Source organism: Brachycentrus maculatus, unplaced genomic scaffold (assembly GCF_059751285.1).
Source record: "Brachycentrus maculatus isolate JH-2025_06_01 unplaced genomic scaffold, ASM5975128v1 h1tg000115l, whole genome shotgun sequence".
Classification (NCBI taxonomy): domain Eukaryota; kingdom Metazoa; phylum Arthropoda; class Insecta; order Trichoptera; family Brachycentridae; genus Brachycentrus; species Brachycentrus maculatus.
In genome coordinates, this window is record NW_028280868.1 from 1,466,677 (window position 1) to 1,485,412 (window position 18,736).

Here is an 18,736-nt window from a genome sequence, read left to right on the forward strand (position 1 = left end):
TGCTGGCATTTTCAGTCAACGGCCTCCTCTGATTGTAAGGTAAGTAACATACCTCACAGCAGTATTCACGTTTCAATTTTTTAACCGTATGACCCATAAGGGGATCACAGTGGTATTCATGACTCAGTAGCTGGATATAGCTCTGTAGATTAGGGTGAGCATTAAGTAGAGCGTTACCTGGGAGTGAGGGCGATGACCACACTCAGCACGATGACCAGCCAGTACTCCGGGGTGGCCATGGCGGTCTCCATGACCCAGTAGTTGGAGGGCAGCCCCATGCACTGCACACAGATGGCGCTGTAGATCAGGGAGAAGCCGTAGTAAGCGCCCAGCGATCCCAGCAGTGACAACACATGGAGAATAGTCTAAGGAAAAAAAATACATGCATCCATTTAAAACTGATAGCCAACTCACTATAGTATATATATTTTTTTAAATAATAAAACAATAACTTTATAGATTTTTAGACTAATATCGCTAACAACGAAACCTGGTCACCGGTCAGATAAAATAAGAGGGCAAAAAAACTATATGGACTAACTAATCATCATGCCGCTTCTCCACAGAGGTAGGCAGAGAGAACAGAACCCCACACCAATGTCTTTGGAAACATCCTTCGCCTCTTCCACATCCATGCATTTCCTCATACATACACGCTGATTATTCCAACTCCTGACCTGACCACTTTCAAGTATTTAAAATACTTGATCATGCCATGTTTGCCTCGGTCTTCCGTTGCGTCTATTACTAAATATTATACTTACTTCAGCCTTTTTCTTATGTCCAGTATTGAACAAAGGCCGCTTCTTGGACTTCCACAGTTCTCTGTTGGACGCGACTCTCTTCCAGTGCAAGCTTATCAATTTTTTTAATATAATTGTACCATCTTGTCTGGGCCCTACCCATTACTATGTATATAGATGTGTTTTATTAAATACAATGCATTTCCACCAAGAAATGTCAGTACAAAAGTATGTTTCAAAGTTATTGTTAACACACCTTGGACTGGAAAGGTATTCCTACCCGTTTGGTCGATTGATTCTTAAGAACAGGAAGGGTATTTTTACATTCTCCGCCAGCCTCATTTCAAAGACAGAAAATAAGGAATTATCCAATGTTTTTATATGAATATTACATACCAATCTCTTTGATAAGGTCTTATCTACACATAATTATCAAATCCCATCGCCAGCGGTCCATGGGTGAAAAAAATACCCATCTGAAATGTGTTAAGTAAATATGCAAGCTCATATTTATTTCACTTGTATCTATTACGACAGCATGTGGAGCAAAGGACAAATGAATTTTTGCCCATCGGAATGTGTAACTGTACCTGGATTTTTTATTTGGGGACTGGAAAGGTCAAAACAATTTTTAGCTTATAATTTGACCAGTTAATTTATTTACAAAATTTTTGATCAAATTCGAAACATGGTGTTTGAATTCACTAGAATTTCTAAAAAACTCTTTTAAAATGTTGTAAAAAAAAGGTTAATACAACTTTAGGTACTTTCAGTCTTTAGGTAGGTAAGTCAGTGTTCCGCAAACTTTTTATATTCAAGGTACACCTACCAAATTAAGAAATTTCAGAGGAGCATATTTACCATATTATGGTAACATATTTAACATATTATGTTTAATTCAAAATGAGAGCCTATTTAAATGAGCAGAGGCAATCAAAATTTGGAGCAATTATGTTATTTTCACAAAACTAGACTTTTTTCCACGGCATACCGACTAATCACCACGGTACACGAGTGTGCCACGGCACACACTTTGCGGAACAATGCTCTAAGTGGTAGTTGATGAAAAATGTTATAAAGCTATGGGAATTAAGAAATGTCAGACTGACCCAACTCCTGGTCTCGATGGCGACGTGGCACAGCATGACGACGATGCAGGAGCTGGAGATGATGGCCCCGAAGGAGTACAGGTCCACGGGCCCGCCCCACAGCGCATGCAGCGCCGTGAAGAACAGCGCCACGCTCTGGTACAGCGCGTCGGCCATGGCCAGCCAGTAGGAGCGCGGCCGGTATGTGCTGCCCAGCCGCGACGCCGCGTACAGCCCCGGCCGCTCCAGCAGCAGCGCTTCCGGCGCCACGCGGTCGTACACCCCTGGACACGAGCGGAGACATGAGTCATTCAATACTAGTAGGAGCGCGGCCGGTAAAAAAAATGAACCAATGACTCCATCTGCCCAGAAAACCCAGAAGCCTTTGTCGAGACACCCTACATCCATTAAAAAGTCATTGTTTGGTGTGCCTTATGGGCAGATGGAATCATTGGCCCATAATTTTTTTAAAGATTATACTGGCCAGAATGTTATGGTCAATGAAGAGAACTACAGAACCATGATTACTGACTCCTTCGTACCTCAGTTGAATGGCATTGATGTGACAGAACTGTGGTTTCAACAAGATCGTCCAACATACCACATGGCAGGAGCCACCATCAATTTATTATGGGAAATTTAAATTTGAATACCTCTAAAAAAAAACTATGTGTGTGATAATAATTTATTTAATTAAAAATTTTACCAATGGCAAGAGGTGGTAGAGAAGTGAAGAAGAGATTGTAGAGCATTAGGAACATCTGATCCACCATAACGCAGGCCGACCAGCCGCAGAACAGTTGGAACCAGAATACGAGGAACACAAATGTCTGCAAAAATAAAATAAGAACATGTTTAAAATATTTTTTTCATTTTCTCAGTTTCTCACACAATAGTAAAATATGAAGGGTAACTTACGGCATTTTTGTAGAAAAAGTAGAGTATCATCCTGGCCAAGCGATTATAGCACCAGTGGCCATGGACGAGAAGGAACCTTTCCAGATATTTAAACCTGGAGATGGCAAAGTCCGACGCCATGACGGCTTGCATTCCTTCCATTCCGGATATACCTGAGAAGTAAATTCATTAAGAAATCGAACGATTAGAATACAAAAAGGAATATGTCCATGATACAAAGTGAAAATGGCATCAATAACACTTTACAGGGGAGTTATTCGTAAAGTTGTAAACATTTGACAGCCACCGTGCCATTACGCATCCCTGTTTAACATCTTTAGAGATCTCAAACCTCAATGTAAATGAACCACTTATCTTGATACTTTCCTGCTTTACTACTTACATATTTTCAAAATAAGAATAAAAATTTATTATTCTCAATATTATTCATATTTAAAGCATTTACTTTGTGGTGCATGTTTTAACCTCGGCTCGTAACGCATGTCTGTGCTGAAACCTTTAGTGTATGTTGGTTTTCGGGTCGACCAAAAGTCGCATGTCTTAGACATTTTGTGTAGTTTTGAGTGTGTAAATGGTGCTATGGTGGTGAAGGGTGGTATTGTTTGCATGCTGTGGTAGTGATTGTCCTGACGAAGAGACGGGTACATCTCGAAACCGTAACCATAAAAATCTCGGTGAGTGGTTATATACCAATATTGTTAACATTTTTGTAAAAAAATTAATAAGTAAAAATTTATTGTTACCTATGCCAACATCCGCCGTCTGTATCATGGAGACATCGTTGGCACCGTCACCTATCGCTAAAGTAGTTACACCCATTTCTTCTTTCACAACCTGCGGAAATGTTCAAAAGACAATCAATGATTATTGTATTTTATAACATCACAAATAACATAATTATAACTTTATAAAAATTGTCACTTTAGGTGTGAAATTATTATAATACTGAACTCTGGAATGTACTACATAGTGTCAACTGCGGAGTGTAATAAACATACGTAGGACATTGTTTTGACATAACAGGGTTCACACACAATTAAGTTATAATCTTGTTGAATTTTGCAAGGAATGTGGCAACAACATAGCCGCAATAGTTTGAACACCCCCATGGCCTGGCAAGAGGATTCTAGATTTGTCTCTCCTAGTGTAATGTTTGTTTTGTCCACCTCCGTAGTGTAATGGTCAGCACGCTCGGCTACCGTTCTGGAGGTCCCGGGTTCGATTCCCAAGGGGGGTAAAATAAATATAAGTGATTTTTTCACTGTCATATTTATTCAATATTACCCTGGACTGGTACCTGAAGCAGAGGGCTGATCACCTTTCCTTCATGTGTAAACGATAAAGATAACACTGCGTTTATATGACGCAGTGCCTTATGCACCATTGGGTGCGGATAAGGGTTTTATTATTATTATTATTATTAGAAACCACTAAGAGCTACCTAGTAATACTCATTTATAATACTAATCATCTTCCACCACCTTAGTACATAAAAAATAGTAATACTGATTAGTATTATAAATAGTAATACTCATTTATAATACTAATCATCTTCCACCACCTTAGTACATAAAAAAATTCATTTTAAAAGATTTTATTATTTATTATAAAAAGCAATGTTGTATTAAATATACAAAGTGATAAATTAAATACTTTAAAAAAAAAACATTTAATTATTATAGTCATAGTATGCTAAATGTTTAAAATAATGTGACGTTTTATTTAAAAAACACATAATAATGAAATGGAAATAAAATTGAAAGGAAATTAAGATAAAAAATATGTCAAATGTTTTATTCTTTTCTCTTTAGTGTACGCCTTGTTGCCTTTTTAAAGAAGGATTAGCCTCCTGTGATGTGATTCCCAGCTGTCAATCCATCTCTTTGGTAGTCTGCCTGGAAGTCATCTACTTAGGTTGGCCGTGGAATGCAATGTGGGGGAGTCTGGATGGTTCCATTCTCCTCACATGCGCTACTATTGTCTCCTTCGTTGACTTCTCCACCTAACGACATCTTCCATCTTGCATATTTCTCTTATCCTTATGTTCCTTATTCTGTCTCAGACTCTTGCTAGATATGCTGCTTAGAGTCTTCATTTCTGACAGTCAAATGTATTTGTTTTTATATGTATGTATTTAAGTTATGTAACTAACTAACTAACCATCACGCCGCTTCTCCGCAGGGTAAGCAGAGAGAATCGTACACCACACCACTCTGTCTTTGCAAACATTGTTTGCCTCTTATGTTATGTATGTAAATAAAAAACAAAGATTCACAAAAATTGTAATGATGCTTACTAGCAAATTATATTTTTTTACAGAAAAATGATTGTTTTAATTATGAAAATACTGGGTGGTACGCCATATATACTCATATATGCGTACTAGGGATTACTGTAATAACTTTTGATGTGATAAATATGCTGAAATTTTGGGATAAGTATGCGTTTAAGTATAATATTATATGTACCTTAACTATATAAGCCTTTTGTAGTGGCGTCGCTCTACAGCACAGTACTGAAATACACCGCCTCGTCAGTTCGAGGAATGGTCCCGTGAGGTTAGATCTCTTGTCCAAAATGAAAGTTAGTGTCTTCCCGTCCACCACCAGCGCCCGCCCCTTGCTAGATCTCGACGGTATCGGACTGATGACTATACTGTTTCCATCTTCACTAACACCGATGTTGTCCATACTGTCTAAATAACATCTGAAAGAAAAACGTAACATCAATAAATACATAAAATTACCTGTTTTAGATTTTTTAGCAAAATTGGCATATTTTTAACTTAATATTTACCCGCTACAGGGCAGAAAGTGTTATTTTTGCTTTTTGAAGAAAAGGTCCCATTTAATTGTTTTTTTTAAATAAACTAAATATTTTTCAAATGGAGAAAAACCTTCAGGTTTTACCTAAAAAGCTCTGTTGCACAGTAAAAAGTTCATTAAGCGGCTTGATATTTATTTTTAAAACATTGTACAGTATCTACTCAATGAATTAGGGCCACGCAGAATTTCGCGCAATTTCTCAATTCAAACAGGAATAACTCAGAGAAAACCTTGAATAAAACAACATTGAATTTTATTTACACATGAACACTTTATTACGCTTAAATTATGCATATATTTTCATATAAATATAGTTAGTATTTAGTATTTCCACCTTTGGCAGAAATAACTGCCTCAATTCTTTTTGGCATACTTAAAATGCACTGTTTTATCATGTTTTTTGTTTCTTCGTCTTCTGACCAAATTTTTTGAATATTTTTTTTAGACAGTCTACTGTCGGATTTGGAAATGAGTATACCTTATTTTATAACATGCTCCATACGTTTTCTATAGGATTAAGGTCCGGAGAATTTCCAGGCCAGGGGAGCAAAGGCAGATTTTTGTAAGACAAAAATTTTATTATTGATTTAGCCCGGTGGCAAGGTGCCCCATCCTGCATGAAGGTGTATGGACCTTCTGTTGGGTCGAGTGTATGGTAGAAGGGCAATAAAATTCGTTCGAGGACCTGCTTATAGGAATTTTGGTTCATTGTTCCTTCCACGAAAAACAACGGCCCAGGTAAATTGTTAATAATACATGACCATATCATTGTTGCAGGGGGGTGTTTGATAACTTTTACCACACAGGCCTCATTGTAACGTTCCATTGGTGTTCTCCTGACAAATCGACGGCTCTCTGTCACGGCTTCTAACCGGCACTCATCACTAAAGATGACCTGAAAAATAATGAAAATTTAAGTTTAATTCAAATATATAAGTTTATTTACTAAAATGATATGTTGAAAATTCAATTTAAATAAATACCTTTTTCCAATCATCTACCGAGTAATTTCGATGTAGCCTGGACCATTTTAATCGATCCGCTTTCATTCGTGGTGTCAATTTTGGTACTTTTACAGGGCGCCTGCATTTCAGATTTACTTCGTAAAGACGTCGCCTCAGTGTTGATACCGATATATTTATACCCTCTTCTTCCAATTTGATTTTTAATGTTTTTGCTGATGCACTACGGTTTTCTAAGGCACTTTGAACGATTTTTCGATCAGTCCTCGGTGTTGTTTTTCTAATCCTACAACAGTTCTTTCGCCGATTGCTGGTGGCGGGTGACTGATTTTTTATGGATTTTGATATTCTGTCCACTGTTTGACGAGAAACGTTTACTTTTTTTGAAATTTCTCTATTAGATAGTATTTCTAATTTTAGTAGCATTATAACACTAGACTTTTTTTCCTCAGAAATGTCTTTACTTTTTCCCATTTTGTCGTTTTCAAAAAAAACACTTGTGTTTACAAAAAAAAATTATACTTTATGAACTAAAATTAAAAATTAAGTTTTTTTCACAAGACACGATAATTATATAACCTCTCTGAACAAAACAACAACCAGAACTCAAGAAACTTCACTAATAAATGAGATAGGACTATTTTTCGAACATTCAACTATCTGTCTACCTGTGCTAATTAGGGACCTTTCTCAGAAAAAGGGTTTGAAATTTTGTAAAGGCTTAAATAATCCAGGTATATTTTACATATTATTGAAGGTAATATACATGATATTAGATGTCAATAGAAAACTTAAAGTATTTATGTAAAATAAATATAATAATCCAAAAGATTTCAGAGTATTCTAAAAAATAATGGGTGGCCCTAATTCATTGAGTAGATACTGTATTATATTTTTAAACTTTAAAAAAGATGAAAAATCAAGTTTTTTTTATATATGACGCTGTTGAAAGGAGTGAGCGATATGCGAACAACAAATTTTTTATACAGGCGATAAAGCGGTTGCTATTTGCGACTTCGCATTAACAGTGAATAATGAGAATTTTGTGTGACATTGAAAATTTGTTGCCTGTTTCCCAAGAGCTTAAGAAGTCCCCAACAGCAATGATCTGCCAATTACAAACCTCACCACTTCAAGCAGTGAACTGAAGAATGCAAGACTCTGATTGTACATTATCCTATATTCAATGGTTAATTGAGATGAATTCGTTAGTTGATGTATACATGAACTTACTTGATGGTAGACTCGGCTTGGGATTTGCTTCTCGCCATAAGTTTCAGCAGTTCCACCTGAGGAGGGAACAGTTTAGCAGAATACGCCACATTGATGGCGGTCTCCGGCTTGTCTCCCGTGAGCACCCACACCACGATACCGGCTTCTATAAGAGCTGCTATGGTTTGCGGAACCCCTTCCTGCAAGCGATCTTCAATCCCGGTAGCACCCAGTAAGATGAAATTGTTTTCCAATTTGCCGTAACACTCTCTGATTTTTTTCTCTCGGTTATCTACACTCAGCTCTGCGTTCCTGAGCTCTTCCGCCCATTCGTCGTATTCCTCTATCGATATTACTCTCTTGGCGATGACCAGAGTGCGAAGTCCTTGTCTTCCGTAAGCGTCCAGTTGCTGCTGCGTTCTCATGAGCGCCGCTCTTTCGACGGAACCTTCCGGGGATGGGGCCAGAGCATCGAGCAACGTGGAATCGGCTCCCTTACAATAGACTGTCACGTGAGGAGAATTGGGCATCCTTACTACTATGGACATACATTTTCGTGTGGCGTCAAACGATAAGATGTTTAAGATTGGAATAGATATAAATTCGTGATTCATACTAATGATAACTTCACGCGGTGCTCTTTTTTCTAATCTGCACCCGTACGCGCAAGCTGCCTCTACGAGAGCCAACTCGTCCGGGCTTTCGGCTTCGAAGATTGGCTTCGAAACTGGCATAAATTCAGATGTAACGGAAGAATTGAGAGAGCTTTTACCATTTTCCCCGTTTCTATCGCGGTTGAATATTTGCAAAGAAGGAATTTGAAGAAATCTAGGCCTGTCCGGAGGAGAGTGAGGAATGGGAGGCAGAGCGGACTGCGAACGGGGGGAAGGAAGCGCGGAGGGGGGAGGAGACGGCGTAACGGATCGAGATTCCGCAAGTCTGGAATATTTCTCGGTGCTCAGTGGAGTCTGTTTGTTTTTAATCTTGGTGCCGTTGACTATAAATTTAGGCATACGCGTATTAGGGGGAGTTTCCACTATACCGCTGGCATCCATATTATCGTGATGCGGCTTATGACTGACGACTACGGTGTTGCATATAGCTAAAACATGGAGAAATTCTCTAACTCTTTGAGCGTGACTGCCGTCCGCGACATTCTCCGTAGCCAGTTCTTCGACTAACTGGGGATTAGCGGTAATGGGAGTAGCCGGCTCTGAGGAATTGACCGGTGACCCCATCGGATGTTGCGTTCTTTCGGGAGAAGAATGATTATAATCGACTCCGTTGATAGCGCATCTCCTGAACACCATCTTATTCTCCGTCAAGGTCCCCGTCTTGTCACTGAAGATGTACTCTATCTGCCCGAGTTCCTCCGTGATGTTGAGGGCTCGACACTCTATTCTCTTATCGGTAGTCGGATCATACAGATCGACATTGTTGTGTATGTGGTATATTTGCACAATTTTAGTCATCTCTATTGTGACATAGAGAGAAAGCGGTATCATGACCTGGAAACAAAATGAGATATGAGATTATTTACTTGATTCAGAACATGTCAATTTAAGAAAGATTGTGTAAGACAGATAGATAAAATGTAATGACAAGACAAATACGACAGATTCTTTTTATGAATAGGGGATATGTTCTTTTGATTAGATTATTTTGTTTCAATGTTTGATTTGTTTCAAATTTACATAAAGTCAGCCATCATTTACCTAATTTAGACTATGCAAGATGGAATGACTGCAATACAGGTATTTTTATCGCAAGCAACACTGACCTGGAGTATTATGATGAATGTCCAAAAGCTGAGCAATCCCTCATAGGCGGGTTCCCATGCGTAGGGGATGTAGGGCGGCAGGGGGCGGCGAGGAGACTGGGGGAGCCCCAGGGCTGCGCGGGGGCCCTGCTGCGTAGCACTGGGAGGGGCCGGAGCTTGTCTACAATTACGAAATATAATTGTAAAATTCACCAATACACAAACGTTTCTCAGTACGTGGATACGTGCCGCGCTTTGCGTATACGCGCTTGTCGTAGCGTGTTTAGCAGCGCCAGTAGTGCGCGGACCGTCGTACGCGGCGGTCATGTCGCTACGCTAGCTATTGCGGCTACTTGCGATTTTTCTTGTTTTCAGATACTTACCAGAGCTAACATTTCAAAATTGTTACATTTCAACTTCAACTATGATCAATAAAAGCAACATTTAGGAATATTCATATTTTTTCCGTTTTTAAATCACATTTTCATATGGTGTACAAAATACACATCACCGTTGCACGCGGAAGTTGTTTAGCACCGTAAGGGAAAGGTTAACATATTTAATTTGGCTTGACACCCTTGAAGGGTGTCATCAAATTAAAAGAAGGAAAAATGTTCTATTTTGTACTTCATCTTGATGATGATGATTTCTCTTTAACAGTCCAGATGATGGATGATGAAATCCGGTACATCAGCGTAACAGTAACTACTGGCAGTACTAGCCGATAACCTATTGTAAAGCCAACCTGTCGAGCCACAGCTTGCATCCGACCGCCCCAGCACAGCACATCACCAGCAGCATGAGGACGCACCAGATCACATCGGTGTTCATCTGCCTCTCCAGCTTGGAACGCTTGTAGCGAGGCCCGCCATTGTTCAGCATCGCCTTAGTTTCGTGTCCTGAAAAATAATTTTTTCACATTATAAAACAATGTAACATGTTCAGTAAACTCCGGATAACAAAAAGAGCAATGGAGTAAAGTATGCTAAACAGGGACCAAAAAACGAATGTTTGGATAAGGGAAAAGACCAAAGTAACAGATGTGACTCAAAGGATCGCGGAACAAAGGTGGAACTGGGCAGGTCATGTGGCACGTATGTCTGAGGATAGATGGACAAAAAGGTGCTTGACTGGAGGCCTAGAACAGGATGCAGAAGCGTGGGTAGGCCCCAGACAAGATGGTCTGCTGACACTAAAAAAGTGGCAGGCCTGCACAGGAAGAGAATCGCGTTCAACAGAGAACTGCGGAAGTCCAAGAGGGAGGCCACTCAACACTGGACACAAGAAGAAGGCTGAAGTAAGTAAGTAGTAACATGTTCAATAGATTCTTTAAATTAAACATTATAGTCGAGATAACGGAAAACAATCCTGGGATTGTAGAGATTTTTCATTCCTGCAAATTATATTACTCATACATTCATACTTGAAAGCGCTTAACAGTACAATATGCAATATCTGTGATATTTCTTCAAATTATCTATTCGTCTTGTATCTCTTTTTCTCAACCAAATAGTGTATAAGGCACTGTATCAAATTGATGTGGCGTGAACTTGACTAGGATTATATGAAGGCAGAGTGATTAATCCTTTGTGAGTATAGGACTGTGAGTATGGTTTATGTTTGATTGGATGCAAATGACGTAATTGAGAACCCCAGGATCATAACTGCAATATGGGAAAGGATATAGAGGAAGAATAGTAAGTAATAGTAAGTATTATAAGAGAGGAAAAGGAGAATAATAACAATGGCTAGGGCGTACTCTTGCAAGAAGTGCAAAAAAGTCTTGTCCGCAAGTCTGGCCGTACATAGTCATCCAAACAAAACTTTCCTCAAAGGAATATGGGCGTAAATATACAGCCGCGCTTATAACTAAAACCCGTTGATATTTATTTTAAAAATGGAATTTGTACTATCATCTGTGGTTGTATTTAAACACTAAAACCACACTTATTTTTCGATTTTAACCACAACATTTTACTTAACATAAAGTTTGTGCGACGTCATCGATCGTAATGACATTGTCAAAGAAAACGCATGAAATAAAACATCAATAATTTTGATATAAAATATGTTTTCTGGTGGAAATATTTTTCTTAGTGAAGAAAATATGTTGCTTATAGCATTGACTAAATAGAAAAAAACATTCCTTAGATACAGTTTGGTCCACAGAAACTCATTCCCGGACAGGTTATTGATGAAAATTTTAATAACTATCATAAGAAGGCCTAATTTATTTTTAAACCCTTATCTGTACCCAATGGTGCATGGGGCACCGCATCATACAAATGCGGTGTTATCCTGATCAATAACACTTGGAGAAATGGTGATCAGCCCTCCGTTTCAGGTACCAGTCCAGGGTAATATTGAATTCATTATTTGAGCCCCCCCCTGAAAATCGAAACCCGGGACCTCCAGTAGGGTAGCCGAGCGTGCTGATCATTACACTACGATGGAGGAAAAAGGCCTAAAAATACATTAAATAAAATTATTATAACAGTCTCTTATAACTCTAATGAATGAAAACTTCAAATGTGTATATCTCCATTCAGAAGTAGCATTACACACTGACAATAAAAACATTTGTTTTTTACCACTTGAGTATTATATTTATTTTTAAGGACTAGTTTCAGAAGCTACAGATGCTTCCATCTACGGGTTAGAATAAAAACTCATTTACAATTTAATCCTGTCTTACCACAAAGTGAATGCCGAAACAATAAACAAAATGACAATAGTTACACTGACCTACTAGTTTAGAAGAAAATGATAGGTTTCAGGGTAGGGGCACGGGACATTTACCTGCGTACACCACGATGCCCTCCACATAGTCGGTGTTCTTGACCCGGCATTCCCGCAGGAGCAGGTTGTCGGAGGAGAGCGGCACGCGGCGGCCCTCCGGGTGCAGCACGGCCCCGTGGAACCGGTAGATCTTGGTGGAGGGCGCGTCCACCTCCACCACGCTCACAAACTTGCCCGCCGTGAACGACGATTGCTGCAAACATACAATTTATTTAAAAAATCACGTCTAGGTACCGTCACTCAGTCACCTGACCTGACCTGACCTAACCCACCCTCACTCAGTGATACTATCTCACAATAGCACCTACTCTCATAAAACGGTACATTCATAAATTTGTGCAATAGTATTTTCACATAAAACTACGTACTTTCACACAATATTACCTATATTTGCACAATAACATCTACTTTTCTATTGATATAATGATATTTTCACATAATAGTATGATACTTTCACATAATAGTTCGTACTTTCACATAATAGTATGTATTTTCACATAATAGTACGTACTTTCACATCATAGTATGTACTTTCACCCAATAGTACCTAATTCACACAATCGCACCTAGTTACTCACAATGATATTTTCTCACAATAGTATGTACTTTCACACAATAGTACCTACATTCACGCAATAGCTCCTATTTTGTCCGAATGTTATTTTCACATAATAGTATGTACTTTCACAGATTAGTTCCTACATTCACACAATAGCACCTATATTCTCACAACGATATTTTCACATAATAATATGAGTATGTACTTTCATACAATAATACCTATATTCACACAATAACACCTACTTTATGGTATTATAAAAAAATATTTATATATGTAGTATTATAGTATGATACATACCAACTCTCACATAATGTGTAGGTACTTTCAAACGGAAATTCCTAATTTTACACAAAAGTACCTACTATCACACAGTAGTACTGATTTTCACGCTATGCGAGAAGACAACACGTGTGCCTTCTAGCGCAGTGGTCGTGTACTGAATTTCAAATTTAAAAGTACAACCTTAATAAATAAATAAATACGATTTATATTTGAAGCACTATCTTTGTGATTTTTCATTTTATAATTAAAATGTATATTTGTTTTAAAATCACTATAAATATTTTATTATGACTTAATTATAATGTCTACCAGTTTCGAAGCTAACCGCTTCTTCATGGCGTCAACCGTTAGCGGAATAAATAAATAAGTAAATATGATTATAATTTATATTTGAAGCACTAACTTTGTGATTTTCCATTTTATAATTAAAATGTAACTTTGTTTTAAAATCACTATAAATATTTTATTGTAACTTAATTATAATGTCTACCGGTTTCGAAGCTAACCGCTTCTTTATCAAAACTAAAGAAGCGGTTAGCTTCGAAACCGGTAGACATTATAATAAAATATTTATAGTGATTTTAAAACTAAGTTACATTTTAATCATAAAATAAGTAAATGTTGCAAAAATATGAAAGTGTTTCAATAAATGGCATTGTGTTTTTCATTATGAACTAGGCGTAGATAATTCACTCTTTATTTTATCCAAATTAAAGAGAGAAAAAAAAATTGGATTTAAAAACCGATTCAATGCGAGTTCTTATTTACCATTTTAATCAAACAAGACGACACATAATTTAAATAAGAAATAAATGTAAATGTTTGCGGAAAAATAATTCATAATGTGTGTCGAAGAAACCGACCTTTGTATCGAGGAAAACGAATTATAAATATTTAATGCGCTAGGAAAGTTGACAAACAGGTAAACGGAGAGCTTTCAGTTTTATAAATAAAAAGTTTTATTAAAATTTATAAAGTTGTGTACTCAAACAAGTTTGTTTTGGCCGAGTTTTTATAAAAATAAAATGTTTTAAAAAATTATACATATTCATAGAGAAATAACGAAAAGGCAAAATACGAGTAAGAAGAAAACTTCAGATGTAAATGTTTAAGAAAAGTAAAAGTTTATGAATAAAAACTTTAATGATCGTTTGTTCAAAATATTTAATCTAACTAATAAACTAACCATCACGCCGCTTCTCCGCAGGGGTAGGCAGAGAGAACAGAACGCCACACCAATCTGTCGTTGCAGACAATCTTCGCCTCTTCCACATCCACGCATCTCCTCATACATACCCGCCGATTTTCCGACTCCGGACTTTACCATTTTCAAGTATTCGTACTACCTGATCATGCCAAGTTTCACTCGGTCTTCCTCTGCTTCTATTACCAACTACATTATCTCTCTATCTTCATTACATACATCTCTCATTATGTACGTACGCTTACCTTTGTCTAATCGTATTGAAAAGTACTGATTGCAATTACACACATGCACACGCACACATACGCGCGCGCGCACACAAACACACACACACGTACACATAAACAAAACCGACAATATATTAACATTATTCGTCTAAAAATTAAATATCTTATAAGATACCCGAGATGTGTGGGAAATTTAAATATATTATTATTTAAAATATTAAAATTAAATACTGATTTTTAGGGTCTACTAGGTTGTATATATATATTTTTTAACATAGAAATAAAAAAATAAAAATTCGTGACAGTTGTTTCGCCTTATTAGGACACTATCAAACTACTGTTTGTGGAGTTCTAGAAATTAAACGCCAAATCAATAAATAAATATATCAACATTAATGTCTAAAAATTAAATAACTAATAAGATATCCGAGGTGTGAGGTAGTGTAAATGTGGAATATTAGAACAGTAAGAAGAGAGGAAGGAATGAGTTGTACGATAAATGGCGGTAAAAGAGAAGAATGTATGGGATAGACATGAAATATGGATAAAGGGACCTCTATCACGATGAAGACGTATGTATTTTCTACGCTTTGCGCATCACAGAAAAAACGCGGTTTAAAAACAAAACGGTAGTTTAACGCTAGCATATCTGTAGATTTAACGGGGGATTGCCGGTTGAACTGAGAAAACGGTGGTCCAGATTGGACCGAGTGAATTTTGCCTATTTCCGACGGTATCTGAGAGAAATCGGGTAATTTAAATGTCCGGTCTGGCGGAAGGAAATGTGTCCGGTCGGGTAAACTAATTCAGTCCGAGAAGACGTACATACATTTGGGGTAATAGGGCGATCAAACAATAGTGTCGGATCACGAAAAATTGATATACCCTCCCATTGTATGCAAAATTAAACACTACATATTGCGAAACATTCTGAAATAATAAAAAATGTGCTTTTCCAAACTTCCTCACCTTTATTGTCTATGTTCCTGTTAAACCAAGTCCCGCCCCTTAATCCTCTCCCCTCTAGTTAACCCCACCCACATTTATACATATCTGATTTTTTTAGTTAGTTTTTGTCAATTCAAACCCTTATCCATACCCCAATGGTGCATAGGGCACTGCATTATATATATATATATATATATATATATATATATATATATATATATATATATATATATATATATATATATATATATATATATATATATATATATATATATATATATATATATATATATATATATATATATATATATATATATATATATATTTATATATATATATAACGTGGTAATATTTTCCTTTTGAAAAGTGTAAATAATATGTAAAGTGGGTGTATAATAATAAAATAAACAATGTGTTGCTTTGTAATTAAAGTTTATTCTTAATTTATCTTTATAATAATTTTTATATCTATCTATCTATCTATCTATCTATCTGATTCTGACAGTTAATAATATTATCGGAAGTCTTTTGTTTTATTCTGAGCGACGCATGCGGCATCTGGTGGTAGAACTGTTTTATGTAGGTACTTTTTGTAAGTACTTAATAAAATGTATAGGTAGGTACCTAGTTATTTTATTACATATATATATATATATATATATATATATATATATATATATATATATATATATATATATATATATATATATATATATATGCAGTGTTATCTTGATCCTTAACTCATGAAGGAAAGGTGATCGGCCCCCGCTTCAGGTACCAGTCCAGGGTAATATTGAATAAATATTAGAGTGAAAAAATCATTTATATTTATTTGACCCCCCCCCCCTGGGAATCGAACCCGGGACCTCCGGAACGGTATTCGAGCGTGCTGATATTACACTAGTTCTTGTAATCACCTGTTAATGAAAACATCTTTACTTTTCGAAACTAGTAGTTTGTAATGAAATAATACTCAATAAGTGGTATTAAAAAAGTGTTTAATTAAAAAAAAATCATATTATTTGATAATAATACGATTATTTGAAGATATAAGTATATGGACAGACTCAAAATGTTTTAAAATAATCAGTAATATTTATTAATCACTTCGAACTAGTACCTGAAGCGCAGGACTCATTCTCGTCCCTTCGTGTAATCAGCGATCAAAGCTCTGCTTCCAATGCTCTATGCCCTATGCACCATTTGATGTAGATAAGGGTGAGAAGAAAACCCTGTGACTAATGACTTCTTAAAAATTAGAAAAGTTAGAGTTTCCATAATTTTCCTCAAGTTGCAAGAAAATTCTCGAACAAATGTTTTTTTTTACGATTTTGATATGTTTTTCCCGCGCAGATAAGCATTTCCATCCCCATCGCGTGACTGGCTGTCGGTGAAAGCCGGAGCCGATTTAGTAAAACCCACATTCGATAACTTATTACCGATGTCTGAATAATTCACGTGCGCCTGGAAGGGCCCCCACGTGCAATCAACACGTGGCCAAAAGAAATACGACGCGGTCACGGAAACCACGAGTAGATAAGAAATGAGATTCCTGGTCATTATTCGACAATGATTCCGGAAGAAAATGCGATGAAGACAAGTAAACAAGGGTGTTCGCAAAATATGCGATAGTACAGTAAGAGCGCTTGAGCACTCGGTTTTTTTTTTTTTAAATAAAAGCGACTACGACAGTTTAGCATGATAGAATTTATGCGCACCGTGATCACGCACCGATTAAGCGTAAAGATAAGAAAGATGGAAAAAAGCACAAGCCAATCGTCCGTTTTATCATGCTAACCGGACTGTCGGACGGTAAAATTCTGTGTAGTGCACAAACGCCCTAAGGGCGCTTGTCCACTACCCGGAATTTTTTTGAGAACTTTCCGCTGGTTAAAATGTAAAAATACAATTTAAACATTTACCCCTTATAACGTTTCCTCCGATAACGCGGTACCTATATCAATGTTATAGGGGAGTTTACTGTAAATCAAATTGATTGACAGTGTTCTTTAAGCAAGTAAGTTCGACTTTCAATGCTAAGCAATATTATGATGTATGCGGACAAAGAGGGAGGTATTGACGTATCATCATATAACACCCACATCTCATCTGATGAACCCGAATACCTTCCCTCAATCAAAAAGAATATACACGAACAAATTCCAACTATCAAATTAGACAAAATCTACGATGCAATACATATTATATAATGCCATACAGTAGGACGGGAGCAGTTTCGTGCAGAGAAAAAAATGCAATCACGAAGGTAAGTGTGCTGACCTATTCCGATATCGTGAAATAAATTAATACATCGAACAATACAAAGTTAAAACACGGCAAAAACAGAAACGCCGTTCGGAATGAGGCGACTGGCCCAGTTCGTGCGGCAGACGATCATAGAGTCGTCAAGCTACAAGGACATCGCTGCAGTGGCGGCACAAAATGAAACCTCGCCCGGAGACGTGCGACCCTGGGTCAATTTTGATAATGGCGCAGCTACGATCCAATCAAACGACACGAATGCAGCAAATAATCGGATAATCCCGAAGCAAAATGCAGAGAACATGCACAAAGAAACTCGAAGAAGTATAAGAGGGATTTTTTCATGAATAACATTTCCTTTTAATTTTCTTAACCTTCCCTTCCCGGTGTTATGTACCTAGTACACATTGCTTCTAATAACCATAATATCTCTAAGGATAAATAAAGGCTAAGATTTTAGGTATTCCTCCATATCATGTTTACGCATTGATTTGAAAAATAATGTCAATAATAATCAGAATGTATCGGGTGCATAAGAGGTATTATAAATATAAACAGCGCGTGAAGAGTGTGCGGGAACCGCGACACTATATTCGCATCTCACTCTTGCATACATGCACTGTGTAAGCGTGAGGAGCTCAAAGCTCAATGTTCTCTAGGTAGTGGTCAGTTGCTCTTCAGCTCACGACAAAAGCGAACCTATGCTTGTTTCGTGAGAGTTGTCAAATTGTTTTAATGTTTTCAGCAAATAAATTTACATTATAATGATTCTCCATTTATAATTAATTAAAGGGATTAGCTATGAATGTCCGTATTTTTTCAATTTAAAATTCAAGTTTTATTTTAACACCGGAAGGAAAAGGTTAACGGAGTTACTGATTTCCTAAATATTGATAAGAAACATGATCAAGTATTTTAAATACAGTAAACCCCCCTAAAACATTG

At 37.0% G+C, this 18,736-nt stretch overlaps 1 protein-coding gene across 1 annotated transcript in view; it reads right to left on the reverse strand.

Moving 5' to 3' along the window:
- LOC148309929 (phospholipid-transporting ATPase VD-like) overlaps positions 1 to 18,736 on the reverse strand; it is a 117,717-nt gene that overhangs the window by 2,516 nt on the left and 96,465 nt on the right. Inside the window, exons 4-13 of the mRNA XM_088259286.1 lie at positions 12,307 to 12,499; positions 10,253 to 10,406; positions 9,529 to 9,688; positions 7,770 to 9,256; positions 5,218 to 5,455; positions 3,493 to 3,583; positions 2,750 to 2,901; positions 2,538 to 2,661; positions 1,853 to 2,115; positions 178 to 365 (exon numbers count right to left, since the gene is read on the reverse strand). Coding sequence (XP_088115412.1) covers positions 178 to 365; positions 1,853 to 2,115; positions 2,538 to 2,661; positions 2,750 to 2,901; positions 3,493 to 3,583; positions 5,218 to 5,455; positions 7,770 to 9,256; positions 9,529 to 9,688; positions 10,253 to 10,406; positions 12,307 to 12,499 — 3,050 coding nt within the window. The remainder of the gene's footprint in view (positions 1 to 177; positions 366 to 1,852; positions 2,116 to 2,537; positions 2,662 to 2,749; positions 2,902 to 3,492; positions 3,584 to 5,217; positions 5,456 to 7,769; positions 9,257 to 9,528; positions 9,689 to 10,252; positions 10,407 to 12,306; positions 12,500 to 18,736) is intronic.